Source organism: Lethenteron reissneri, chromosome 11 (assembly GCF_015708825.2).
Source record: "Lethenteron reissneri isolate LAM-NWPU_2019-01 chromosome 11, ASM1570882v1, whole genome shotgun sequence".
NCBI lineage: Eukaryota > Metazoa > Chordata > Hyperoartia > Petromyzontiformes > Petromyzontidae > Lethenteron > Lethenteron reissneri.
Window position 1 is genome coordinate 9358296 of NC_083789.1, and position 27256 is coordinate 9385551.

A 27256-nucleotide genomic window follows, 5' to 3' on the forward strand; every position below is an offset into this window, starting at 1 on the left:
TTGGACCGTGACACCAGCACACATGGGCCACTCTCTTTCAAATAAAGATACGGGATCTTTGTCCGCTGCTAAGTAGATGGCGGGTATTGCAGTATTAACCAGGGCGGCCGCTCTGCTCGAACTGTGAACCTCCGCAACGCACACTCTCGCTCAACGCCCGTCAGCATGACGGTCTGACCCGTTATCATGACGAGCCAGTCTATCCACTGCTGGATAAAAAAAAACCGATAGCAATACATTAACAAAACCAACGTGAAGTCGAGTTGGTGAAGTCCGCCGTAAACTGCTCACCTTGTAGAGCTCGCTGACTTTCTCCTGGCACTTGACGTAATCCTCAAAGTCGGCAAAAACTTTAAACCTGCGAACGTCATTCAAACGTCGACACGTAAAACATCGGAGCAGGCAGGTACGGCGGAACACATCGTGGCTGCAGGCGACATTGGATTACTGCACGGTAGCGAGGAGTGGAAGGGTGGGGGGGGGCATGGCCCAGATAAAACCAAAAGACGGAGATGCAACAAACCGCTTTGCGGAAAGGGGGTGAACACGTACAACGCGTCAGTTTATATTGCACCTCCGAGTGATTGGTTCACTGGGCTGACGTGTTGTTGTCTGCGGTCACGTCACTCGGGGGGGGGGGGGGGGGGGGACCCGAGTCACCGACCCTTGACGAGTGAGGAGCAGCCAATAATATATATTTTATAACAATATTTGAATTTGTTAATCCACAATCCGGATGAATCGAGGGTTGGTTGCAACTTTTGCAAGGTTGTTCTTTAAATGCTCGATAGTTATAACGATTCGTGTCTTTGATAAAGAGCCACACTCCTTTACAACAGGACCCTCTCTCATACACAATAAGCGACTCACATCACCACATCTCAACACATCATAAAGTGTCACCCCTGGTGCCACGTCCCTGTGCGGCAAAATGTGACTGCACCTGGCGTGAAAGCTATGAATGCTGCCGTGTACAATCCAAATTACAGTAAACTGCGGCGTCATTTTCAAATGTGGAAAATTTGAATCCCGTGACGCTGGCACACGACGGCCGACTCGTTTCGAAAGCCGTCCGGGGATCTTTAGCATCCACTGCGATCGAAACGGACGGCGCGCAGTATTTTACGATCAATACCACACCTCACTTTTAATTTTTTATTTTAACAGGTAAGGCCGACTGAGCTATATAGCTCTTTTTCAGAAATTATAGCTTAACGAAGTGGCGGCTTCTAATGTGGAAATGTATCGCAGCCAAATACTCTAAACGCATGAATCAAAATGTGGCGGGAAAAACTGGAGGACTTGGATAAAAGCGACAACAAAGAGAAGACACCGCAAACCTTAATATACAGGCGGCAGGGACGGGATCGAACTCACGACCTCCTGCATACCAGGTGAGGGAGTTAACATCTCGCCACCACGGCATGGGGGCGAGGGGCGGCAGAATAGCAGAACCGCTGGTCAGTTTTTTTTCCAACGCATTTTCACGACTCATTGATATTGGCGCACTATCGATTCAACTTAAGAGAACATGCAAACTCCAGGATCGAACCCATGACTTCCCGCATACATACCAGGCGCGGTAATTAACATTTCGCCATCGTGGCGCCCTTATTAGCCAGAGCGGCCGGCCCGGTTCGAACTACGGACCGTCTGCCGCATTCGACGGGCGCGCTCCCGGCGGGCGGCGCCGTCGCGAGTACCTGTCGTGGTGCATGAGCATGTTGACGATGTCCTCGAAGACGTGGGGATGCTTGGGGGAGAAGAAGCCGCTGCTGATCTGGTCGATCGCCTGCTGCAGCTCGGGCAGGCGCTCGTAGTAGTCGCGCGCGTTGTACCTGCGGCACCGGCAACGTGTGGAGACGGACGACCACGACATCACGACAACGCCCACGCCTCAACCGAGAACTCCCCGTTCCCTCCCCCCCCACCAAGGTGTTGCCTCTCCCCCACCTGTCCCCACCCCCCCCCCTCCTGTTTCGGTCAACTCCCCGATGTGCGCTCTCTGCTGCGGACGTACGTATCTATGTATGTAGAGCTTCTTTCACACCGTACGTAGCCGACCGTGCTAATCGGAGGTGCGGGGGAAGGACAATAAACTAAATTACACAATTCTAGATTTGAAGCTTTCGTGACTGCAATGATCCATACTCTTTGGTTTTTTCGGTCAAGTCACATAGGTCAAAACAGAAAACAAATAAATTAAATCACGACGTTTCGGAGGCAACACAAGCTTCCGTCTTTAGGTGGAACCGTCACAGAAAAATTACTGTATCAAGTGAAGAGAGTGCTAAGAGACAAGAGATTATATCCTGTTTAAGGGGGGGGGGGGGGGAGGAGCCAGGATGGGCCGTGGTGGGGGGGTAATAAGCTGGTGACATCATTATTTTTTTATTTAAGCTTGATTAGCCCTTTTTTAACCAAGTTAAACTTTAGCAGCCTTATAGTTTACTGCAGTATACTGCAAGGCAACCAGTTTGTTAGCTTAATTACTGCCTCCGTTTTTTACTTTGTTCATGTGTTTATCTTTTGTCAACCACATGCCATCGCCTGCACGCGGCACCCCCTCCGCTCATCCGTCCTCCTAATCCCCTGCAGCATAACAAAAGGCGGCTTAACTTAGCTCCCGTATTAACTCACTGGCATCTTAAATAAATAAAAATGATGTCACCAGCTTATCACCCCCCCCCCCCCATGGCTCATCCTGGCTCCTCCCCCCCTTAACCTGTATATAATCTCATGTCTCTTAGCGCTCTCTTCACTTGATACAGTAATTTTTCTGTGACGGTTCTACCTGAAGACGGAAGCTTGTGTTGCCTCCGAAACGTCGTGATTTAATTTATTTGTTTTCTTTTTTAACCTACGTGACTTTACCGAAAAAAAAAAAGAGTATAAATTACACAAATCACGATGCACTGATGTGGAGCAGAGTGAGCCTTGCTAAAGAAGTGCTTCTGGCCTGACTGGCTCTCACTGGCGAGAACACTCCACATAAAAACAACGCAAAAAGCAACACCGTGCACGTCCACCAACTCATCATGCGTTCTGCCACCCTCGGTGGACAACTCGCTGGATGCGGTCACATTTCATCATAATCAGCCAAGTTCAATCCGCTGATGGACGAGATCATCCACCGAGCGAGCGCCTGCACGGACCACATCAAGGCGTGTTCCCAAGCCCATTGCGTTGTCTTGTCGGACGACGACGACCTCTCCCTCACCCCTTCTTGTCCATCGCCTCCACCTCGTCAACGCGCATGCCGAAGATGAAGAGGTTCTCCTCCCCGGCCTCCTCCGCCATCTCCACGTTGGCGCCGTCCATGGTGCCGATGGTGAGCGCTCCGTTCAGCATGAACTTCATGTTGCCCGTGCCAGACGCCTCCGTGCCGGCCGTGGAGATCTGCTCCGAGAGGTCCGACGCCGGGATCACTGCGGGCGGCGGAGGAACGAGCGAGCGAGCGCCGCGGTTACGATCGAAACCGAGGAGGACGAGGAATCGCGAGCACGAGTGGTGGCCTCTAGATACGCGCCGTGGCTAACGCTTGACGTAGCCGACACGGTGGCATGTAGCGCAGTATCTGACAAGGCACGATTATTGGAACTCGCTGCTCTACGGGACGTCTATCAAAAAAACATTCCCTTGCTGATGTCGTCAAAGAGTGTAAACAATCACGAGAATTTCGGGCATCCGCGTGGCAGCTTTTGGCTAGCCATAAAACAAAGACGGTTACTGCATCGCGCGCTTTCAGATGCACTTCTGCAGCCGTCTGGAATGCTCTTCCTTCTGATTTCAGGAAACAATTGGAGCTATCCAGTTTTAAATTTATATTGAAAACTCATTTCTTTACAACTGCTGTTTGTGTTTAGTTTGTTGCCCTTTGCCTGTACCTCCGATTAGCACGGTTGGTTACGTACGGTAACGAAAGACATTAAACATACGTACTCGTTACTTTTGCAGTAAAAGTCAAAGGCTGAGAATGCCATTCTGATCTGTTCACACTTACAGGATGCCCCTCCTCTGTGTGTCTATGCCTTTACTACGACTCTAGTGCATTGCCTGGAATGCGTGTTGAGTCATCGGAGAATATTGACGGATCATCAGTAAACTCAGTGCCTTCAATTTAACAGGCGTGACCTGGAAAGAAAAACTTAACTTCTGAGTGGCACCCTAATGCGCACGCACTTACTATTTTGAGCAGCAGAATGAATAAACCCAGGCCACCGAGGATTAGGATTTAAAACAACGCAAGAAAAGTCGTGCATACACATGGATTATTGCATAGCACTTTCCACCGTGCGTTTGTCCTCGGAAGAATGTAACCATCAGCATGGAAGCCGATGAGAGGCTTGCCAGGGATGATGTCAGCGCACAATTAATTTGCATATTTGCTAATATATATTTTTCTCTGGTTTGCATCTCCAATGTTTTCGGCAACGCTTTGATCAATACGGCCAGTTTTCAACAGGGCACAAAACCACTTAAAAAGTTTTATCCAAGTTGGATTATTTTTACGGGAGGTACAGTGCCTCCCCCGGTAGAAAATGAAGCCCAAATCCAGCAAAACAGTTTCACTGAGGATCATGCGGCAGTTTGTAAACAAAGATTCACCCCCACCCCCCGTCCGTAGGATGGGCTGGCACCCAGCTTGTTGCGACACGACCTAGGAGATTTTTTTTGAAGAAGAGGGAGACGGCCGACTCAGGGAGTATAGCAAACGATGAGTGGCGAGACAGGCGGGCGGGATGAGAGGGTGGACGGTTTGTCACATCCCACCACGGAGAAGCCTCACCCTTCTCGGCGAGAGACACCTTGTAGTTCTCCAGGAAGATGACCTTGAGCCTGTCGCCCACAATGGGGTCGTTGTTCACCACTTCGCCGATGGACGTCACCAGCTTGATGATCATCTTGGCCATGTGGTAGCCAGGGGCTGCCTGGACAGGACAGGGCAATTGGAAATGGCAGAGACAAGAGGCGTTTCACCAACAAAATCTGAAAATATAACACGACGCTTTGGACTCTCTGCCTCTATGGGTTTTCCGGACCGCAAATATATGGAATGGGTACATCAAAAACAATTTTAAAATAATTTTTAAGCATGCATTGCGTGACACTTTCCAAGATGCACTTTTTCCCGGGATTATTAGTGGCACGGAATCCATTGGATAGCTGTCGGGGCAAAGCGCGTTTGAATATTTGGGAAAGTATACTCCAAATGAGAGACATCTTGCGGTCGTTATGAACTACTCTTCTCCTGAGCCGTTACCTTTCCCCCAATCAGGATGGTGCGGGCCACAAATCGCTTCGTTGGGTTTCTCTTGATGCCTGTTAGGGGAGGAGCCAAAAAAATATAAAAACACATTTCAGAACAATGGGTGGGTAGTTGAGCAGGTGGACAAGGTGGACAGGTGAGTAGGTGGGCAGGTGGACAGGTGAGTAGGTGGGCAGGTGGACAGGTGAGTAGGTGGGCAAGTGAGTAGGTGGGCAGGTGGACAGGTGAACAGGTGAGCAGGTGAGCAGGTGAGTAGGTGGGCAGGTGGGCAGGTGAGTAGGTGGGCAGGTGAACAGGTGTGGGTGGCTTTGCAGGCTGGTTGATGATGTCTCATGGCCGTAGAGCGTGACGACGCGCGAACGAACGGGTTGCGTGCGGTTGAGGCGTCGGTGTCTCACGGTTGTAGAGCGTGATGATGTGCAGGCAGTTGAGCAGCTGGCGCTTGTACTCGTGGATTCGCTTGACGTGGACGTCAAACATCGAGTCGGGGTTCACTGCCACGCCGTACTGCTTCTCGAGCAACGCGGAGAACTTCAGCTTGTTCTCCTGCGCCGTCGCCACCACGGGGACAAAGATTTGCAACAATCCGGACATGAAGAGCAATAGAACTGTAGACATTCGATTGAAGTCCGGGGGGAAGGGGGGACTCGGTAGGCTGCTGTGAAGCTCTTTAAATGACACAATGTTGTAGATTTTTCGATTTAAAGTTTTCGTGACTGCAGGGATTCATCTTCTTGTTTCTTTCGGCAAAGTCACGTAGAAGGGAAGTAATAAAATAATAAAAATAAAACATAATAAACTAAAAAAAAATGTTTTCGATGGCAACAAAGGCTGGGGTTGACATCGGCGGAAAATTACAGAGGAAGTTCCGTGGGGCAGATGCGTGAGACGAGCGCGTGTAATCTCGAACAAAACAATGGAACAAAATTGTCGTCGTTTAAAATAAAAAATGTTGCAATCGTTAAAAAAAATATATGATCAGGATGAATTCGCAGTTGTCAGATCACAGGTGCAAGTCACAATTGCAAATAATGCTGTAAATACCAATTTATTTTGTTTTATCCCCCCCCCCCCCCACCCCCAGAAGTATAAAATAAACCACAATTAGTCAACGGCATTTATTGTGTGGTGGGGTAAAGTGTGGGTACCGCCACGTATTCCAAGACCTCCAGCTGGCGTGGAACAAATTGGCCAAAACCCCACTCATCGAGATGGGGGGGGGGGGGCTCTCCAGAGCTCCCGCTTGTGGCTTCCCTTCCACCAGCGGGTGGCACGAGCAAGCAATTGCAGGGATGCACCTGCATCTTTCTTTATATGCCGTGCGTCCATCAACCAATGGGGGCTCGTAGACCAATGTATTCCAGGAGCATTTCTTCCCACGTAAGCACGTACGTTGAACTTCTTTCACAACCGTACATAGCCAACCGTGCTCATCGGGGATGCCGAACAACCTCCCCCAGGAGTTCGGGGTTTAACTTTCGCAATTCGCAGGGCTGCACCTGTACCTCTGCCCTCGTTATTTATCATCGTCTGCCTCCGCACCTGCTTCACTTTGGCCACGTCCCGGATGAAGGCATCGTCGTCCACCAGGTCGCCGAGCTTCGCCAGCTGCGACAGCTCGTTGACGTACTCGTCACCGATGCGCTGCGCGGAACAACGGGCGACACCAGGCGTCAACTCAACCCTCCCCCCACCTCACCCGGCACGCACGCCTGTCACGCAGAGCTGCTGCTCACGCTACCGTAGGTGGCAGCAGCAGCAGGAAGAGCAGTCACCGTAGCAGCAATAGCCTAACAAAAGCAGTAGCCATAATAGCAGCAGTAGCCAGAGCAGCAGCAGCAGCAACACGAGCAGCAGCAGCAGCAGCAAGAGTAGTAGCTGTAGTAGATAAAGAAACACAAGCAGCAGACATAGTAACAGCAGTAGCCATAGCGGCAGCAACACGAGCAGCAACAGCAGCAAGAGTAGTGGCTGTAGTAGATAAAGAAACACAAGCAGCAGACATAGTAACAGCAGTAGCCATAGCAGCAGCAACACGAGCAGCAGCAGCAGGAGCAGTGGCCTGAGCATCAGCAGCAGCAAGAGCAGTAGGCACAGCAGCAAAAGCAACAAAGCCGTAACAGCAAGAGCAGAATGATTGGCAGCAGCAAGAGTTGTAACAGCAACGACAACAGAAGCAGTTGCGGCAACAGTAGCAGCAACGGTAGCCGCAGGAGTAAAAGCAGCAGCACCAACAGCTGTTGCTGCCCTACCTCCAAACCCTACTTTAACCCTATCCCTTTAACCCCAAGCCCCCTTATATCCCATAACCCTAATCCTACCCCGACCCCATGCCAGGCTTGCCGCCTGAGCCCCTTCTGGCTGCTGGTGTGCGTCTCCCGTTGCCGTGGTGCCCGTCACCTCGGCGATGACGTCGGCGAGCCCCGGGTTGCAGAGCAGGAGCCAGCGGCGCGGGGTGATGCCGTTCGTCTTGTTTTGGAATTTCTTCGGATCAATCTCCCAGAAGTCACGAAAGCTGCGAGAGGGACAGGGGGGAGCAGAGAGAAAGTGAGCGAGCGAGTGAGAAAGGCAGACTCGGTTGTGTCTGGTGGCGGGGGGGGGAAGATGAGGGGGTTGCAGCCACGAGAACGAACATCGTCACCGGGGCGATCGTTACCAAGTGGCCTTGATGATGTCGGAGTGGATGCGCGCGACGCCGTTGACGGCGTGCGAGCCCACGATGCACAGGTGCGCCATGTTCACGCGCTTGGTGCCTTCTTCCTCGATCAGGGACATGCGGCGCATGCGGTCCAAGTCCCCCGGAAACAGTGCCTCGATTTTCTATTCCGACACCAATGACAAAGACAAAGATCGCCACGCGTAGCCTTAACAGACTGTTGGGTCAAGTGTTGTTAGAGAGAACCTATGAAGGCCAGCACGGCACACGAGGGGGAAGGTGGCCAGCACCACGCCCGGCCGCCTTTGTTTCCCTTGTGATAATGTTTACACACTGCACCAGGTACTAATTTTGAGGATGAGTCAACCTAGGGGAGGCCGAGGACTGGTTCAGATATAATCGTCACTGGTGATGGCCGTCAACAGAAATCGAACTCATGTCGCCAGGTTCCACCACCATAGCAACCCTCCCCCCCCCCGCCAAACACCACCCTGGCCAGCCTAACGGGAAAGAAAAAAATCAAATGGGGATTTTTTTTGTGTGAAAATGGAGACCCGTCCGTCACCATTGGCCTCAATTCAAATGTGTTTCACTACCCCTCAAAATAGCGCGTAGAAAAACTCCCCAACCAACGAAACCATCGGCCGGTATGTCTCTCACACCCCCGCGAACTGCCATCGCGCATCGGTGAGAGAGGGCACGAGAGCGAGGGAGAGAGCGAACAGAACGGTCGCGACTCACGGTGAGGTGGCGCATGTTGATCTCGTAGACGATCTCCAGGTGGCGTGGCAGCAGATTGCCCAGCAGATGCACGGGCCATCGCTCCAGAGCCTCGGGCAGCACCGTGTGGTTCGTGTAGGCGCACGTGCGCACCACGATGTCCCACGCCTGCCGGGCCGCACCGGTGCAGGGGGTCGGAGAGCGAGTCAGGGGGGGGGGCGGTGTGGGAGGATGGGGGGGTTGCCAAACAATCACGATTATGTTTAACGCGATCGTGTTCACAAGTTACCTCTTAGTTACAATAATAAACAGCGATTTTTATAGGTAGGCTCTCACGACCAATGTCATTATTCATTACTGGTTTCTTGTGCGTTACATCGTGTAGGTGTCATATAGTAGAGCCTAAAAAGCTTACTGTGCCATTCCTGCTGAAATAAATTAATTATATCTATAATTTTTTTTTTACTATAACCCCCACCACCCGAAAAGAGGCAATCCAATAAAGTTGTCACATCGTTGGCAAAAATGTCAATTTATTGTTGAAAAGCAATAAAAATGGTGGGTTTTTTTGTTGTTAAAAACTGGCATTTAATCTAGACGACATATCCCATAAGAAACTAATTAGGGATCCCAATAAACAGCGGGTTCACATGCATGCACCAGTGGCCCAGGCGTGCCGGGCAATGGTGCAGCAAGCATGAGATTGCATTTAAATATTGTCCAATCAGCTTTACAAGATGCCTTGAGAATTAAAAAATCTCCGTGTCGACACTTTCGTAAAGCAAGCGTTGTGAACATCTCTAGTTCTGCTCGGAGATGTACACGGGGTTTCTGTCACCCGCCGTTGTCAATTCAAGGTGTTGGTCATCACATTCCAGTGAATTCACGATGAAGGGATCACCAACTTCGTCTAGCTCGTGGCAGCCATACATCCTTCAAGTCAACACAAATGAGCGGCACGGCCAGAATAGCATAACGGCTTGCACACTACCACAACTACCACCTCCCTCCATCACGGCCACTGCCACCACCAACACCTCCAAGAGACGGGCCATGCCCCCAGTTGTCCACTGCCTCGCACCACAAGGCAGGCCCCGCTCACTCGGTGTCCACCATCACGCACGGAGGGAGAGATGTTCTCACCCGGTCCCATTCCAGCTTCTCCAAATCCACCAGGATCCTCATGAGCTCGGGGATGGCCAGCGCCGGGTGAGTGTCGTTCAGCTGGATCGCCACCTGCTCGCCAGGGGCAGTGATAGCAGCAGCAGCGGCAGCAGCAGCAACAGCAGCAGCAGCAGCAGCGGGAGCAGCAGCAGTAGCAGCAGCAGCAGCAGCAGCAGCAGCAGCAGCAGGAGCAGCAGCAGCAGCAGTAGCAGCAGCAGCAGCAGGAGCAGCAGCAGCAGCAGCAGCAGCAGCGGCAGCAGCAGCAGCGGCAGCAGCGGCAGCAGCGGCAGCAGCGGCAGCGGCAGCAGCAGCGGCAGCAGCAGCAGCAGCGGCAGCAGCAGCAGCAGCAGCGGCAGCAGCAGCAGCAGGAGCAGCAGCAGCAGCAGCAGTAGCGGACACACGCGCGCCGTCAAGCCTGGTGACCCGGGGCAGCCTGCACCGTCACCGCACGAGGGGCAGCTCCACGACTCGATTTCAGAAGCGCACCTCAAGACACTTTGAAGGCGTGGATACTCGTGCGTTCGATCATGAAGTGCCATCCTAGTTTGGCATAGTAGAAAGGGGGAAGCTAAGTGGGGCGCACAAACATCGATGTCTTGACGTCTGTGCGTCCCACTTTCACCAACCTGCACTGACCAGCATCGTGAAGTTTGGTCAAATAACCCCAATGAGCCGCATGGCGTGGGAGAGGCCCTCGTGACAAGCACATGTATGATTAGGACTGCTCTGAAACTCTGAGACTGCGTAATTTGTGGAAGTGCCCGATTAGCGAATACACCATAACACCGATCAGATTGCTCGACTGGAAATCACAACGCCCGAGACCGGTACTAAATTCATTTAAACCGACACCTCTGGTTGAGGATGCGAGCGACGACCACATGACACGTCGTTTACCAAGAAGAGAGACACTTGGTGGAATGTTGAAACAAGTGGGCGAGCGGGTGGGTGAGCGAGTGAGCGAGCGAGCCAGCGGGCGAGCAAGCAGGTGGGTGATTGAGAGAGCAAGTGAATGGCAGGTGGGTGAGCAGGCGAGCGGGCGGGCAGCTTAGCGAGTAGGTGGGTTAGCGGATGAGCGGGCGGGTGAGCGGGTGGGTGAGCGGGTGGGTGAGCGGGTGGGTGAGCGGGTGAATGAGCGGGTGGGTGAGCGAGCGGTCGAGCGGGTGAGCGAGCCAACGAGAGCGGCCACCTTCTCGGGGAACGAGTCGAAGCACGTGCGTACGGGCTCGCGGCAGCCGAACTTGGACGACTTGAAGCGCCGCACGATGTCCTGCAGCGTCGCCGCCACCACGAAGTACTCCTGCTTCAGCCGCAACTCCTTGCCCTCAAAGAACTGCGCGCAGAGTTCAAGGGTCGATCCGCTCCATCACTCGTCCGCTCGATCGTGCATACACTCGCCTGTTCGCTTACTCGTTCAATCGTCCATTAATTATTGTTGCTCGTCCGTTCATTTATTTGTTAACAGATTCCATTTGCCTTTCACTCATTCATGGAACTCTTTCAGCAGTCTATTGATCCCTTTACTCATTGACTCACTCATGCCCGAGCTAACTCTTTCACTACTTCACTCGCTCATGCACCGATTCTCTCACTCGTTACATAGCCAAATTCTTTCACGAGTACACTCGCCCATACACTTACTCATTCACTCAATCATTGACTTGCTAATGCACTCCCTCGTGGTTATTTTTCCTTCAGCAGAATCTCCCATTTTTTCGCGTGCTCCGGGATATTTTGACCTTCGAACCGGATGCACGGTACTCATCGGGCAGGACTGGCAAGCGAGCCGCGCCCCGAGCCTAACGCACGTCACCACTCACGTTGTCGTTGGGGTAGAGCACGCGGGAAATGTTCTCGGCCAGGTTTCGGTCCAGCACCGCGTCGATGTAGTCCCCGACGTTGACTGCACCGTCGTCGAGCACGGCGAGAGGGAAGAGGGGACCGTCAACGTTGTGGTGGCCGGCACGATGAACCGTTACAGAACGCGACTTCGGTTACCGCGTTGCCCTCTCTCCCTCTCCTAACGTACCGTGTCCTTTCCCAAAGACGTCGGCGATCATGGCCTTACTTCCACTGAGCACTGTCTATGAGATTTACTCGAGAATTTTGCATGAGATTTACTCCTAGTTGCGCTCAATTGTTGCTATAATTTTCCCTGGCACTCAATTGTTGCTATAATTTTCCCTGGCAAAACATTATATTAATTCAGTCTCTCGTTTTCTCATTGCACCTCCAAGACATCTAACTTTCCCTTCTCTAATGATTCTCATTAATCTACTCACTGTGTGCCCTGCTGCTTTCCGCAACACATTTACGTTACACATCCTATCCGTCCTCCTCCTTAAAATCCACATATTGCGCCGCTTCCAGTTTGCTTTGTCGGGTCTTTGTAATTGCGCGCGGTAACTAACTGTCACATTGGGGAAGGTTCAACGCCACCGCGGCAGCCAAGACTAGCGAGCAAATATCTTGCTGGACGAACAAGAGGCACACAATTTTCTAATGTTTACAGTAAAGTTACCTGGAGGTCAACGCAAATTCTTCACATTCTCTGTCCCACACGTTATTCAATTACTGCGCACATGTTCTTTGTTTGGGTACATTCTCTCCTCTACCCTCGCCCCTTTCCCTCGCCTTCCCCTCCCCTAAAAATGCCATGCTCCTGATCGTTATCCCGACGTTAGTGGGGCAGAGAGTCCAACCTCCTTCCTTATCGCCTGCCCCGTGAGCACCTGGCCTCGGGCCTTCCTCCGTGGAATATCTGTGCCGCCCACCCCCTTATCGCTCGGGCTCTGTACCGGGATTCTTGTTCAAAATAAAAAAATACTGTGCACAGACCGTGTGGCCGGGGTACAATCAAGGGCCAGAGACACTGAGCGGGGACCGCCAAAAGAGCTGGGGTTCAAATCCAGGCTTTAGCTGGCAAACCACGATTAAAACTGGGTTCTCGATTGTAGCGAGTTGACGGGGATCTTATCCCAGCCCCCAATCACTGCACAAAAATGCAAAATTAAGAGGTTTTTGTTTTTTCCGACTTGAATTGGAGCAAAAAAGAAACCAGCTATGGGAATGAAACAACTTCAACTTGTTGGCTTTGCCCGACACGCGATAAACATCTCGACAGCCAGGGATTGTGGGAAAGTGCCGTAGCCCTTGTTTGACTAAAACCAAGAAAACAATTAAAATAGAACTGGGGGGGGGGGGGGGGGGGGGGGGCAAAAACAGCAAACAACACAGCACGGAGAGAAAGCCATGGCCAATGCAGTAAGAAACAACGATGGCCTACAGAGACCGATTAATCAACTTACAGTCCTTGAGGTTAAAGTCTCTGGGAGCCTTGGCTGACCATAACCGCATTGTGTTCACGGTGTTATTGCCGTAGCCGGGTATCGGCGTGTCGTACGGCATCGCAAGCACCACCTGCATGCAACAGGCCTCACACGTCAGTCACATTCAACTGGCAAGCCAGCCGGCTGTGTCAGCCAGCAACACTGCCCCTTTCAACCATATCGCCAGCCAGCCGTGCTTTAAGCCACTCTGCCTGGCAGTCAGACACACTGCCTCTTCAGCCACATCGCCAGCAAGCCACAATCTTACAGCCACATACAGTGATTTAAGCCACTCTGCCTGCCAGCCCGCCCACCTGCCATCCACACCGCCATTCAGCCAACCGAGCCGCTTTCTGTCGGTGAAGCTGGTCAGGAGATAAGCACAACAACTCTCCAGCAAGCCGGGCCAATCAGCACAATAGTCTGCTGGTTAATTTCCGCAGTAAGCCAGCACGTTATACAATTCACCCCACCAATGATGCAATGAACTGTTCCGCACCTCCAATTAGCACGGTTGGCTACGTATGGTGCGAAAGAAGTTTAACATACATGCATTTATCTGTAAAAATTTGGAGGTCAGTTCTCTTTAGTTTGTACCATCTCGTTTGTATCGGCCGTCTTGTCTATGCCAGACGAGATGTGTTTCATTAGCTTAAATAAACAAAGCACATTCTTACGTGCAACGCTCGACGCAGGTTTTAAGCAAATTTCACAATCCAATTCATCGAATAACCGACAAATAGACGGATCGCTCAAATGTTTTGCAAAAATAGTTTCTGGAATCATCAGGACCGCCCGCCACTCCACCCAATTTTACGTTTCAAGTTCATTCTGCTTAACCAGGGTGAGAACTAAAGAGACCAGGATAGAGTCTTGCATGGAAGAGAGCGATCTGGGGTCACCAAAATGACAAAAGCAAAACCAAAATAACGCACAGTATTGAAGCAAACTAGCGGGGGGGGGGGGGGGGGGAGCAGAGTGGAGGGTGGGGGCAGTGCAGGGGGCAGTGCAGGGGGCAGTGCAGGGGGCAGGGCGGGGGGGCGGGGGGTAGGGTGGATTGTCTCGAGCTCCGACGCGGCCCCCCCACCTGCGTGTCGACCCACTGGGCCCCGTGCTCGCCATGCTCCACGCGGCCGTGGAAGTGGATGGGGATCATGTACTCGGGGCGCGCCTTCTCCCACGGGTTCCCGTAGCGTAGCCAGTCGTCCGCTTCCTCCATCTACGTAGGGACGAACGAGAAGGCGCCGCCGCCAATCGCGTCAAGAGCTCGCAACTCAACGAGTAGGCCTCGGCAAGGTAAGGTAAAATACCCTTTTTACCGGGTAAAAGGTAAAGGTGTCGACATGCCAAGGGGTGAGGTAAAGGGTCGGGTAAAGGTAGCTCGGAAGAATTACCCGGTAGGGTAAAGGTAGCACGAAGTATTACCCGGTAAATACGGATACCTTGTTTACCGCTAAAAGCTCCGTGGCGCAGTCTGTGGCCTCCATTTAATAAGTAATATTTATTTTTTTGTTACTTTTTTTAAACACGCTTTTATTAAATGTACTAGTAATGGCAGAACTCCACGACTCCAGGAAGTGGCCCCGAAGCTTGCCATAACGTAAGGGACCGTGGTCAATTGCAGCCAACGTCAGTTGAGCGTGGACGATTAGACCCAAGCCGAAACAAAACAGATAAAAAAGATTGTTTAAAAATATATATATTTTTTATGATAGAATATAGTGTTGTCATCAGTATGACCTATCAACGAGTTCGGCAATGATGCCGCGGTGGAGAAATGTTAACCACCTTGCCTGGTATGAAGGATGTCGTAGGTTCGATCTCAACCCTGTTGCCTGTATATTTGGAGTTTGGATGTTCTCCCCATGGTCGCGTGGATTTTTCTCCAGGCGCTCCGGTTTTTTCCCTCCACATTTATAATCAATATGCATTGATTATCAATTTATACATGATAGACCACTTCGTTGAGCTATCATTTGTGGCCAGGTCGCTTCTGAAGTACGAGCTATATAGCTCAGTGGGCCCTTACCTGGTATAGTTTACAAATGGAAAAATATATAATAGGCGACGATCTGGACAATTGCCCTTATTCAGAGTACAAACAGAGAGTCCAGAGGTGCAGAGTGGATAATGAATCAGTCAGAGATTGCACTTCACATCGTGGGGTCTGATGAGAATTAACATTTGAACAATATTTTGATGACCAGTTTTAAAAATTGGCATGTGAATACTAACACCTTTTGGAGCTATTGGGAAACAGACAAACCCTTTAATGAACAAAGTATTACGATATAAACTCATTTATGTTAAATTATAAAAGATATTGTCAGATCGGAGAAAGCCAAGCAGGTGTTGGCCTGAAAAGCGCTTGAATGGGTGACCACCACGCAGGCATCAGAGGCAACTAGAGCTACATCATGGCCAGCAAAGGCCAATGTGGCAAAATCCATTACTGTACTGCATTTCTATTGTACTGCACTCCCACCGTCTATGCCCCCCGCATTCACCAACTCACAGTGACCAGCGTGGTGAAGTATAGTCACACAAATCTGTGAAAATAAATCATATTCTTAGGTTTTTTCGGTAAAGTCACGTAGGTAAAAAATTAAAATTATTTTATTTTACTTTTATTAATTTTAATTTTTTACCTACGTGACTTTACCGAAAAAACCTAAGAATATGAATCCTTGCAGTCACGAAAGCTTCAAATCTAGAAAATAAATAATTAAAAAAAATATGTTTCCACGTCCGTCTCCAGGCAAGAGAGGTCACCTGCCAGCCGTTGGTAATCTTCTGGTTGAAGATGCCAAACTCGTAGCGGATGCCGTAACCGTACGCCGCCAATCCCAACGTGGCCATCGAGTCCAGGAAGCAGGCTGCAGCACGGAGGGAGAAGCCGCACAGACAGACAAAAAGACTTCCAGTAAAAATGAGGTGAGGGTCGAGCAATTGAACCTTATGGCGGTACCCCTGGGTACCATCGTACCCCAGTTCTCACATAATGTCCGTGATGCAGTCATTTTTAGTCTGCTTATGGTCGGCGATGCGGAAATCGACTCATCTGGACGAGCTCTACACGATGCACTATTAAAAGTTGAATTTTTCGATAACGGATTTTATTATGCTGTTTGGCGTTTCGTCATCGCGGAGTAGCACTGATTTCGGATCGATTGGTACCCCAGTCGCGGAGTTAAGTACAATCCTAGAAAAAATAGTGTCCTAGAAATAAAATATTTATTTCCCTCGGCCATTTGGTATTATATGGATCCCCGGGGTACCGCCATAAGGATCAAATAAACGAAATGACGGCAAGTCCTCACTTAACGCGTGGTGTTCACACAACGCATTTTCGCTAATAACACAGTTCTTCCGTTAGGAAACACTTTTCGCACAATGCAGAACTCGCGCTATTATATAACAGGGAACTCGCGCGCCCCTTTATAACGCAGTTTCTCAATGGTTGACGATAAACTACTTTCTTGAGCTGTGTGGCCGAGTGGTATGATACAGTGCGTGCAACGATACAGTAACACGGCAGCATAACTTTAGCTATTTGTCCCGCAATCTTTTAATCGTTACAGTATCGTTACATTAGTTATGGGGATATGATTTTCGCTTCACACGTCTTTCAATTAATGCGCAAATTATCAGGAATGCATCTACCGTGTTAAAATGAGGACTTACAATATAAGGAACACAACAGGGCATCACCGATGCTGCTGCTGTTAGAGTTCATGAAATCAAGCGGTAATGGGCAGGACATGAAGTGAGAACGATTGACGAGAGATGAACAACTTTGAGATGCACGGCAAAAAATAAGCAGAGGAAAGACAGCAGAAAATAGGGCAGCAGTGAGATAAAGATCACAGTGTTCGGACGCCAACGCTGTATGGAAGCAACTCAGGATAGGAATGGAAAAAAATATGTGGGAGGCCTTTGCACAGGAGTGCGAAGTTAAACGAAGCTATTTTTATTTTACCAGGTAAGGCCCACTGAGCTATACAGCTCTTTTTCAGAAGCGACCTGGCCACAAATAATAGCTCAACAAAGTGGCTTGTCATGTGGAAATTAATCACAGACAAATACTCTAAACACATGTTTCTAAATGTCGAGGGAAAAATTGGAGGACCTGGAGAAAAATCCACATGACCACGGAGAGAGAGACAGGCAAACTCCAAATGTACAGGCTTGAGGGTTGGAATTGAACCCACAACCTCCTGCACACCAGGCGAGGTAGTTAAACCTGCTTTTTGTGTTTAGTTTGTTTCCCTTCCCCCAGCACCTCAGATGAGCACGGTTGGCTACGTACAGTGCGAAAGAAGTTCAACATACAGACACACAACGAGGGCCAATTGCTACAGGGTTAGTTGTGGTGCTGTGGTTGTGGCGCAGTCGCGAAGGAGGAGGAGGAAGCCACGGAGGAGACAAACGCGGCAGCGCACGCGCGAAGCGGGGAGCTGTGACTGGCCTGCCAGGCGCCCGAGCCCGCCGTTCCCGAGGCCCGCATCCTCCTCGATCTCCTCCAGCTCCTCAATGTCGAGGCCCAGCTGTAACGGAGAGAGCAGAACAGGGCCATCGTTAAAACGAACACGTTAGGAAACGATACATGTTCACCTTTTTGACCTTCTCTGGTCTAACACTCCTGAGACTAGGCCATGAAGAAGGCTGTCTGTACTCTTTGGTTCTTTCGGTAAAGTCACGTAGGTGAAAAAATAATGAAATCACGATGTTTCGATTGCAACACAAGCAATCATCATCAGGTGTGACAACCACAGCAATCGAAACATCGTGATTTAATTTATTTAATTAATTTTTCACCTACGTGACTTTACCGAAAGAAGCAAAGAGTATGGATCCTTGCAGTCACGAAAACTTCAAATATAGAATGAAGGCTCTCTCTGGTGTAGGGCAATCAGTTTCGAAGACAATGTGTGTATTATCAGAGCATGTTTGTTTGCATGTTTTGTCACAAGTACTGTGTGTGGTTAATGCAGACTCGATGCCTTGAAAAGGGTATTCATTTGTTGTTTGAATATCTTAACACCTGCTTTATTGCCAGAAAGAATAAAACATATTCTTGCTTGACTTAAAGCTTTCGTGACTGCAGGAATTCATATTCTTGGGTCTTTCGGTAAAGTCACGTAGATAAGTTCAAAAAAAATGAAAAAAGATTTATTTATTTATTTGACCCTATCTACGTCACTTTACCGAAAGACCCAAGAATAATAATAGTACCTATTCTTGCTGTTTCATCATTTTTATACTGGCAAAAAAGTCCCGGAAATATAAGATAGGAACAAACCCACGAGCACGCATGCGTTCTGATGTGACGGTACGGAAGTCGTTGCGATTCGTAAAATCCTTTCAGTGCTGGACGGTGTCTTAAAATGTTGGGCAACCATTTGATCACTAAACCAAGTTTTTCATAGCAGAAGTCCCCAATAGCTAGGCAACTATACAGCGAAGTTTCCTTCGTGTTTGGATAATCTTTAAGAGATTTCTCCCCCACCACATGCCCCCGTTGTTATGGATGGACAAACGCAGATAATTCATAAATGCTTTAAATCTTAATTGGAAAGCGTTAACAAAGGGGTATTGTGGTGTTGCTCAACGTTCCGTTTTAAAATATATATATTTGTGCAGAGTGCGAATGGAGAAACGCAGCAGCTGTTTAGAATTTGCCAGGTGGTTGCAAGTGGTACAGTGGGTTTTGTCCATTACACACAAAAAAAATCTAAAAATAGATTCACATTATCAAAGGAATTTTTCTAATGCAAGAGGTTAATATATGGTATAGTATTCATGTTCCGTGCCATTAGCGAACAATTAGATTAACAAGGTGATTCAAATAACTTTATTGCACTGTAAAGAACATTAACTCAAACCTGAGATGCAGTGCCGATGCCATTTTCAAATTTTCATCTCTCGTTAATCTCCTGACCCCTCGACAACCCCTCCCCTCCCTCCGCGACCAAAATAAACTGTTAAATTGATTCAAGCCTTGCTGCCGACCAGATGTCTGTACCAATAATTTCAACAGAAATCTGCAATCCACTGCTGGATGAGGGCTACCCCCACACCGTGTGGATAGCGGAGGTTCTTGACAATACTTCACTACGCTAGGTCAGTGCGGGTTTGCGAAGGGTGGGCAACACAGGCGTGGGAACACAGAAGTTCCGTACAAGAAACGCAAATATCTGCACTGACCTCTGCTAACCGCAATGTAGTGCAGCCTCGCAGCTGCCCATGCCAATCTGGCATGCAATGGTGGTGACCATTGCTTGCATAAATTGAAAACGCATTTTTGCATAACCACTTTTTGTGTTTAGTTTGTTGCCCTTCCCCTGCACATCCGATTAGCACAGTTGACTACGTACGGTGCTAAAGAAGTTCAACATACGTACGTGCATGCACATGCATACAACTATCAGAGATCTGACGAAATTGGCACATTCCGAGCGATTTGGTCACAGGCTTGAATTTTAATATAAAACGGGGGTGGGGGGGGGTGGGAAATCCAGACAGACAGAGGGGCGGCTTCCAAACATGCGTTCCAGTCTGGACGAACTGCCCCTCCTCCCCAGCAGCACGAGCACTCATCCCCGGAGAGCGGAGAGGACCTGCAGTGGCGGCGTTGACGGCGGTGGCATTACCTGGTACATGGCCTCATCGCAGGAGCTCTGAAGACCCAGGTTCACCATGGTGTTCTGCAGAGTGCGCCCCATGTAGAACTCCAGAGACAGGTAGTAGATGCGCTGCTCACACACACATGCACACAAAGACAAAGACACCCCATATAGCCTTCATAGACTGCTGGGGGAAGTGCTGTTAGTGAGCACCGATGAAGGCTGGAACAGCACACGAGGGGGTGGGTGGCCAGCACCACGCCCGGCCGCCTTTGTCTCCCTAGTGGCGATGTTTACATGCCGCACCAGGTACCCGCTTGAGGCCGAGTCGACCTAGGGAAGGCCCAGGACCGGTTCAGATAATCGTCACTGGTGTTGGGTCGCTGGGTTCGTAGTGCATCGAGCTAACCGCTGTCCACACAAACATAAATACACACCCACACAACGACTTGCAGACGCACGAACACAAACAAAAGATACATAAGACTTATTTTATACATAACATGGGTTCTTCAAATTTGCCTCTGAACCGTCTGTCGAGGCAAGTTCTGTTAGCGAGCACGTATTGAGACTTGCATCATGTGTACAAAGGGGTATGGGGGCAGGGGAGAAGGGGAGGGGGTGTTGCCTGAACCACGGCCCGGCCGCCGCCTTTGTCCTTTCAGTGCTGATGTTGAAGGGAAAAAGAGTAAGCAGTCAGCAAGTGGCTACTGGAGAAGCCGGATCAGGGAAGGAAAAACAAAGGCCGGCACAAGCACACACGCGCAACACACTCCGTAGGGAAGACACCGGACTGGAGCCAGAGTAGACGCGCCAACAACCACAGCGGCAACTGGAATTTATAAAGCCAAGTAAAATGGGACCGCACCTTCGTACGGGAAGACATGTGCATTGTAAATACATCACGGGAAAGGTCAGAATTAGTTTTTGTCTTTGAAGGCATGTTGGGAGGTTAGGGAGAGGGCAACACGGGGCTAACAAGGCACCAGAACCACGAAGGCACGAATAAAGATACTAGAACACTAGAACAGAGGAATACCATCGTCGGCAACGGGATAAGACTGAAGGCTTATGCCAGGGGATGAACAGAGCGATGGACTTGGCAGCACAAAGAGCAAATGGGAATGATCCAGAGCGGAGAGGCAGCAGTGGAGAAGAAGCAACCTCGCACAGAGCAGATTTTCAGAATCAGAATATGTATTCATCCTAGAAAAATCCGATGAGCTATGAAGCTCTGTTTTGTGCAGTAAGCACGGGTCAAAACCTTACAACAACAAATAATACAAAATCATGATAGGAGTGCAAAGTATATGAAAGGTAAATAAATCACTTAAAAATAAACAAATACAACTCAACTATTTTTTACCTTACCAGGTGAAGCCCACGGAGATATTTTATTATATTTCAGAAGCGGCCTGGCCACAAATGATAACTCAACAAAAGTCGATTATCATGTGGAACTTTGTAGCCCTGAAATAATCTAAATGCATGTTTCTAACTGTGGAAGGAAAAACCGGACCCATAGACCCATGTAGGTGAATTATTTTGCCATTTCTATTCGACCAAAGACCGCAAAGTCTTGAGATGTGGGGTTGTGGTGTCAGCTCAACAAAATCAGTCAGATGGCGAGAAAGAGTGACTGTAAAAAGTTCTAGAGCGGGTTCAGGAATGAGCTCAATATAATCAGAACAATCCAGAAAAAAAAATATGTGGATCGGGCAACATTCTCAGAGGTGAGGGCTCAACGGAGGAAGTTGTGGAAGGATGTTGAGAAAGAAGCCAAGAAGCAGAAGGGCAGCTGTACAGTGAAATGATGAAGAAAGCTCAAGATCGGACAAGGTGGAAAGACATTCTTGGTTCTTTCGGTAAAGTCACGTAGAAGGGAAATAATAAAATAATATTGATATAAAACAATATTAATATTATTTTATTACTTCCCTGAATCCCTGCAGTCACGAATGCTTTAAATCAAGATTTAAGGTGGAAAGAGTTTTGGGGGTCAAAGACCTGTGAATGGGCAGAGGACTAACGATATATACCACTGCCTTGTTTCTGATCGATGTCATGGCAGGTGACATACGTTATTCCGTTGGCGATTTGGCACGTTGCTTTTCATTACTAAGCTCATTTTCCAAAAAGCACTCCACGACAGAGGTCGCAACCGGGTATCCGATACCCGTACCCTACCCGATACCCGGGTACGGGTAGCCGTTTGCGACCCTGGTGCGGCCGGGTACGGGTAGGCCGTGAGTCACTGGTGAGTAACTGTTTGTCACTCATTTCGGGTACGGGTACCCATTTGCGACCCTGGTGCGGCCGGGTACGGGTAAGGAATCAAAACCCGTTTGCGACCGCTGCTCTACGACCTGCTCTTGTCCACCTCTTTTATTTTTATTTAATCGTTTGAATCCCGGTCCGGCCTCCGGTAACTTTACCAGGTATACACATTGTGATGACTAAAAAAAAAGAGGAACACGTGAATGAGAGAACATATGCAAGTTGTAGATAACGCAGGGACTGGTGAACAAAATGAGCTTCCTTAATGGAGGTTTTTTGGGTAAGATCACGTAAATGTGTCGTTAAACCCACAGACACCAACAATCAATTAGTAAGGTTTGTCATGGAACCAAAACATGCCAATTAGTTACTGGCTCAGCACACCGGTGGGCTGGGGATTAAACCCAAAACATGTACAATTCGAGTACGACGTTTCACCGGGAATCACAACCAGCCACATCAGGCAACAGTCAGAATTGTGTAGAAATCCTCCTCCTGTTTCGGTCTTAAACAGCAGGGGTAAACGTGATGCCGTCACTGTGGAGCTTGATCAGGATACGTCGCTTGCGAGGCCGATGGCCGATGGTGGAGATTAATGATGGAGTGGCAGCCAAAGGAGGGAGCAAGCTTGCAATGAAATCCGCTTTCACTCAAGTACAAGATTCGTTGTTTTATCATAGGACCACGAGATATGGGGGATCAGCTTGGGGGGACGCTTTCATCCAGCAGTTGATTGATCACGGTTAATTGCAATGATTCCACTGCAGGTGATGATGTATGGGACCAGTAAAAGCAATTCCTTCCAGGTAAGAGTCATTACTATCACAACAATGGTTGAGATTATATTGCTAATGTATTTTATTCAGAAATCCAATGTAGGTTAAGGTGTCCCTATTGCTTACCAATGTTTCCACTATTATTGCTGACACTTGCTTGAGGTTTTTTTCTGATGATCCTATTCGTTTTTTATGCTTCCGCTGTTGAAGGTTGCTGCTGATGTTGCTAATGCTGCTTCTGTTCGTGCTCCTGCTGATTGATAATGTTGCTTGCACAATTATATGTGGAACTTACTTATAACTGTATGTACTCTGTAGGTATCTGTGGGTGCCTCTGTGGGTGCCTCTGTGGGTGCCTCTGTGGGTGCCTCTGTGGGTGCCTCTGTGGGTGCCTCTGTGGGTGCCTCTGTGGGTGCCTCTGTGGGTGCCTATGTTGGTCTGGTTATCTGTGGATCTCTGTATGTTTGCTGAACTTATTTTGGGCCGTACGTAGCCAAACCTGCTAATCGGAGCTGCGGGGAAGGACAACAAACTAAACACAAAATTCATTGTTGAAACCGACTTGCTTCTGATGACTGCTGCTTCTTTGAGTGTCTTACCCTTCCTATTCACAACGCATCGCACCTCAACACTCAACCCCACCCCAGATCTCACCACAACCCTCCCCCCCCACTCCGTAACCTTGTTACCCCACTTTACAGCTCATCTCTTCACCTTACCTCACATCTCATGACACTACATTCCACACCTCGCCACCCCAGACAAAGCTTCCACTACTCCACTTTACACTCCAGACCACCACCTCACCCCCACGTCGCACCCCCATCATGCCACGCTACTCCGAACCACGTAGCCTGCCCCACTTTACAGGTTTACCACCACCTCGCCCCACCTTCCACTAACAATTGACCTAAACAGTCCTCATGCAAATCACCCCCACCCCAGCCCCGTGCAGCGGCCATCTCGAGAATGCCTCCTCTCAAACCCTACCCCCCAACCCACCACCTCAATCCACTCTCTTCACACCACAACCACATGACCTCACCACTCCTCATCCGCTACTACTACACCTCGTTATCCCACCTGACCCTCGCCAGTCCACACCTCGCCACCTCGATCCCAACAGCACGCCACTCAATTCCAAGGCTCCATCACCCCGCAGCCCCACTATTGCACCTCATCCCACCACTGCATCTCAACTCCTCATCCCACTCCACCCATGAAGCACACCTCAACAACCACCTCATTCCAGCATCCAACAGCACGCACTTACAAATACGTCACCACCATACCCATAATTCCATAAGGGGCCGTCCATAAATGACGTCACGAACCTGGGGGGGGGGGGGTCAGACATGTGTGACGATGTGTGACGAGGGGGGGGGGGTTTGAGAAATGTGACGTCACATCAAAATGCGCAACTTTAAGTAAATATAGACAACACGTTCTACTTAATTAAATTGACGTTTTAATGTTTTCTCCTACAACATCAGGGTGCAGCGCCACATTAAATACGCACTACAATGACAATAGTTTAAAGCGATTGTAAGCATGTTTTATTTTTTTTTTGGGGGGGGGGGGGGGGCAGAGCTTTGTGACGTCATATTTTAGGGGGGGGTCTGACTTTTTGTGACGCCGTGTGCCGACGGTGGGAGGGGGGTCAAAAATCGTCCAAAATCGCGTGACGTCATTTATGGACGGCCTCACATCGCACCCACCCACACACACACCAACTTACCCTGCCACCCACTCACCCACCCACCCACATCACCATATCAACACCACCCTCTCCAGGGACGTCGTTGCTACATTGTCAGCTGGGGCCCCAATATTTGAATTGTCTCGCACGGTCGCACCGAGGCAATTGTATACAGCGGACTCCTCTTGCAGAATCACAACATTACGCGCACGGGCTCCTCTTTGAAATACAATTGACAAGTATTTAATGGAATCAATATCCCAGCAACGGACTTCTATGCGAAAGCATTTTCATAGCAAAGAATCTCATTATCTAAACCGCGTTTTAAATCAGTTTGTGTTATTTTACACTGTCGTTGAAAACATATCTCGTAGCTTTTGGCCACCAGGATGGTGGTGGTGTTAGTGGGGCAAGGCACTCCCTGCCCCCATGATAGTTCCGCTACTGCCCCTTCCCCACCCACCTCGCCCCTAGGGCCCAGCCACTCTCACCTGCCACTCACCCCCCTCCCAACCTCACTCGCTACCCCACAGCTCACCTTGGGGTCCTTCTCGTAGTAGTACTGCTGCGTGCGGATCCATCTGCCCACCAGGTGGTCGCGCACGGCGTGGGCCAGCGCCGAGTAGTAGTCGCGGGGGGTGGCCACGTTGCGGTCTTTGACCAGCGTAAAGTGCAGGTGGCGATTGAAGCGGCCCTTCACCTCGGCCACGTCCTCCACGCCCACGATGCCCCGCACGCTGATCTGCCTCTGCTTGTCGACGTCGCTCATGGTGGCGGCGAGGCTGTCGATTTGCTCCTCCTGTCGTTACTGGAGGCGCCTGCAGACGTGGGGGGCGGTGACCTGAAGAGGAATGCGAAACCACGCACGTGCACTCTGGCAGTCACCCAACATGGGTCCGCCGAGTGCGCATGCGCGGGAAGTCGTGTGGGGGGTGGGGGCGAGGGGGTGGGGCTAGTTCTGAAGGGTGAAGCCAATCGCAGCGCTGCGATGTGGGCCACACCCTCTACGTCACGCGCGCCCCCCCCCTCTCTCCGCCGGTGCCACGCCCTCTTCCCCCCCCCCTTTCCTGAACCCCGCCCACCACGTGGGTGCGGATGTCCAAGATTATAAATTCTAGATTTGAAGCTTTCGTGACTGCAAGGGTTCATACTCTTAGGTTTTTTTTTTGTAAAGTCACGTAGGTAAAAATAACTAAAAAAAAATTATTATTTAATTTCTATTATTATTTCATTTATTTTTTATTTTATTTCTATTATTATTTCAATTATTTATATTTTTTACCTACGTGACTTTACCGAAGAAGAAAAAAACCTAAGAGTATAAAGATTTTAAAGTTGATTTCATACACGTAGGCTTTCGCGACCAATATCATCCATAATAGATGTTTTTGAGTTAGATCGTGTAAATATATAAATGTGTCGTTAAAACCCGCCACCACCCGACACAGCCAACTAGTCAGGGTTGTCACGTAAACAGAACGTGGCCAATTCGTCACTAGTACATCACACTGGTATGTTGGAGAGCCAAGCCACAAGCAACACACCGGTTAGTGCTGTACTAGTGACGAATTGGCATGTTCTGTTTACGTGACAAACCTTACTAGTTGGCTGTGTCGGGTGGTGGCGGGTTTTAACAACACATTTATATATTTAGGGGCCGTCCATAAATGACGTCACGCACCTGTGGGGGGTGGGGTCAGACATTTGTGACGATGTGTGACAGCACGTTCTACTTAATTAAACAGACTTTTTAATACATGTTTTCTCCTGCCAACATCAGAGTGCAGCGCCACATTAAATACGCAATACAATGACAATAGTTTAAAGCGATTTGAAGCATTTTTTGGAGGGGAAGGGGCAGAACTTTGTGACGTCATATTTTAGGGGGGGGTCTGACTTTTTGTGACGCCGTGTGACGAAGAGGGTAGGGGGGGGGAGGAAATCGTCCAAAATCGCGTGACGTCATTTATGGACGGCCCCTTACGCGATCTAACCCAAAAACCTATATTATGGACGATTTCATATTCTTTGGGTCTTTCGGTAAAATCACGTAGATAGGTTTAAATTAATAAAATAAAATTAACAAAAACTACGACGTTTCGATCACAACACAAGCGATCGTCATCAGGAGGAAAACTAAATTTAAGTCAAGATTTAGAGTAAATTTTTTTGTTGAAGGGTGGAGGAGGGTTTACGATACACATTTTACTTATACAATCTGACCCCCCCAAAAATAACCCCCAGTCCTAACTTTACTACCTCTCACGCAACCCCTAATTTCAGTCCTATCTCATCCCTGTGGACCAAACCCCAGTACTGTACCAACTTTAGCCATGACCAAAACCCTAACCTTAGTCCAATACAACCTAACCCCAGTCCTAACTTTACTCATGGCCCAAGCCTTAAGCCCCTACTTCCATTCCTATCTCTAACCCTCTGGGTCTAAACCCCAGCCCTAACTTTACTCAAGTCCAAACCTTAACCCTAATTCATACCCGTATTTTTGTACAGGGAAATTGAGTTTTCAGGTCCATACGCCGTACAGCCGTTTTAATACGGGGCAACATTTTTTGTTTGTCTATTTGTGTTTCTCTCTTGCGATGAAACTTTGCAGGATGAACGTTGAGATGTATTAAGGGACACGGGGTTGACCAATAATGTCCGAATTGGGTCTGTAATAAGGTCGGGCACTGATAAGGAGTTAACAGGCATGCTGACTTCCATTCCTATCACCCCCACC

At 49.4% G+C, this 27256-nt stretch overlaps 1 protein-coding gene across 1 annotated transcript in view; it reads right to left on the bottom strand.

Annotated features, from left to right (window-relative positions):
• The window catches only part of LOC133341433 (glycogen phosphorylase, brain form-like), a 29857-nt gene extending 4452 nt beyond the window's left edge, over positions 1-25405 (bottom strand). Inside the window, exons 1-19 of the mRNA XM_061550063.1 lie at positions 25055-25405; positions 19792-19893; positions 17607-17685; positions 15911-16014; positions 14226-14357; positions 13118-13229; positions 11630-11712; positions 10999-11142; positions 9789-9881; positions 8667-8813; positions 7926-8089; positions 7670-7784; positions 6812-6913; positions 5668-5815; positions 5264-5322; positions 4790-4931; positions 3221-3428; positions 1704-1838; positions 292-358 (exon numbers count right to left, since the gene is read on the bottom strand). Of these exons, the coding sequence (XP_061406047.1) occupies positions 292-358; positions 1704-1838; positions 3221-3428; positions 4790-4931; positions 5264-5322; positions 5668-5815; positions 6812-6913; positions 7670-7784; positions 7926-8089; positions 8667-8813; positions 9789-9881; positions 10999-11142; positions 11630-11712; positions 13118-13229; positions 14226-14357; positions 15911-16014; positions 17607-17685; positions 19792-19893; positions 25055-25285 (2367 nt within the window). The 5' untranslated portion in view covers positions 25286-25405. The remainder of the gene's footprint in view (positions 1-291; positions 359-1703; positions 1839-3220; positions 3429-4789; positions 4932-5263; positions 5323-5667; positions 5816-6811; positions 6914-7669; positions 7785-7925; positions 8090-8666; positions 8814-9788; positions 9882-10998; positions 11143-11629; positions 11713-13117; positions 13230-14225; positions 14358-15910; positions 16015-17606; positions 17686-19791; positions 19894-25054) is intronic.
• Positions 25406-27256: the final 1851 nt, after the last annotated feature.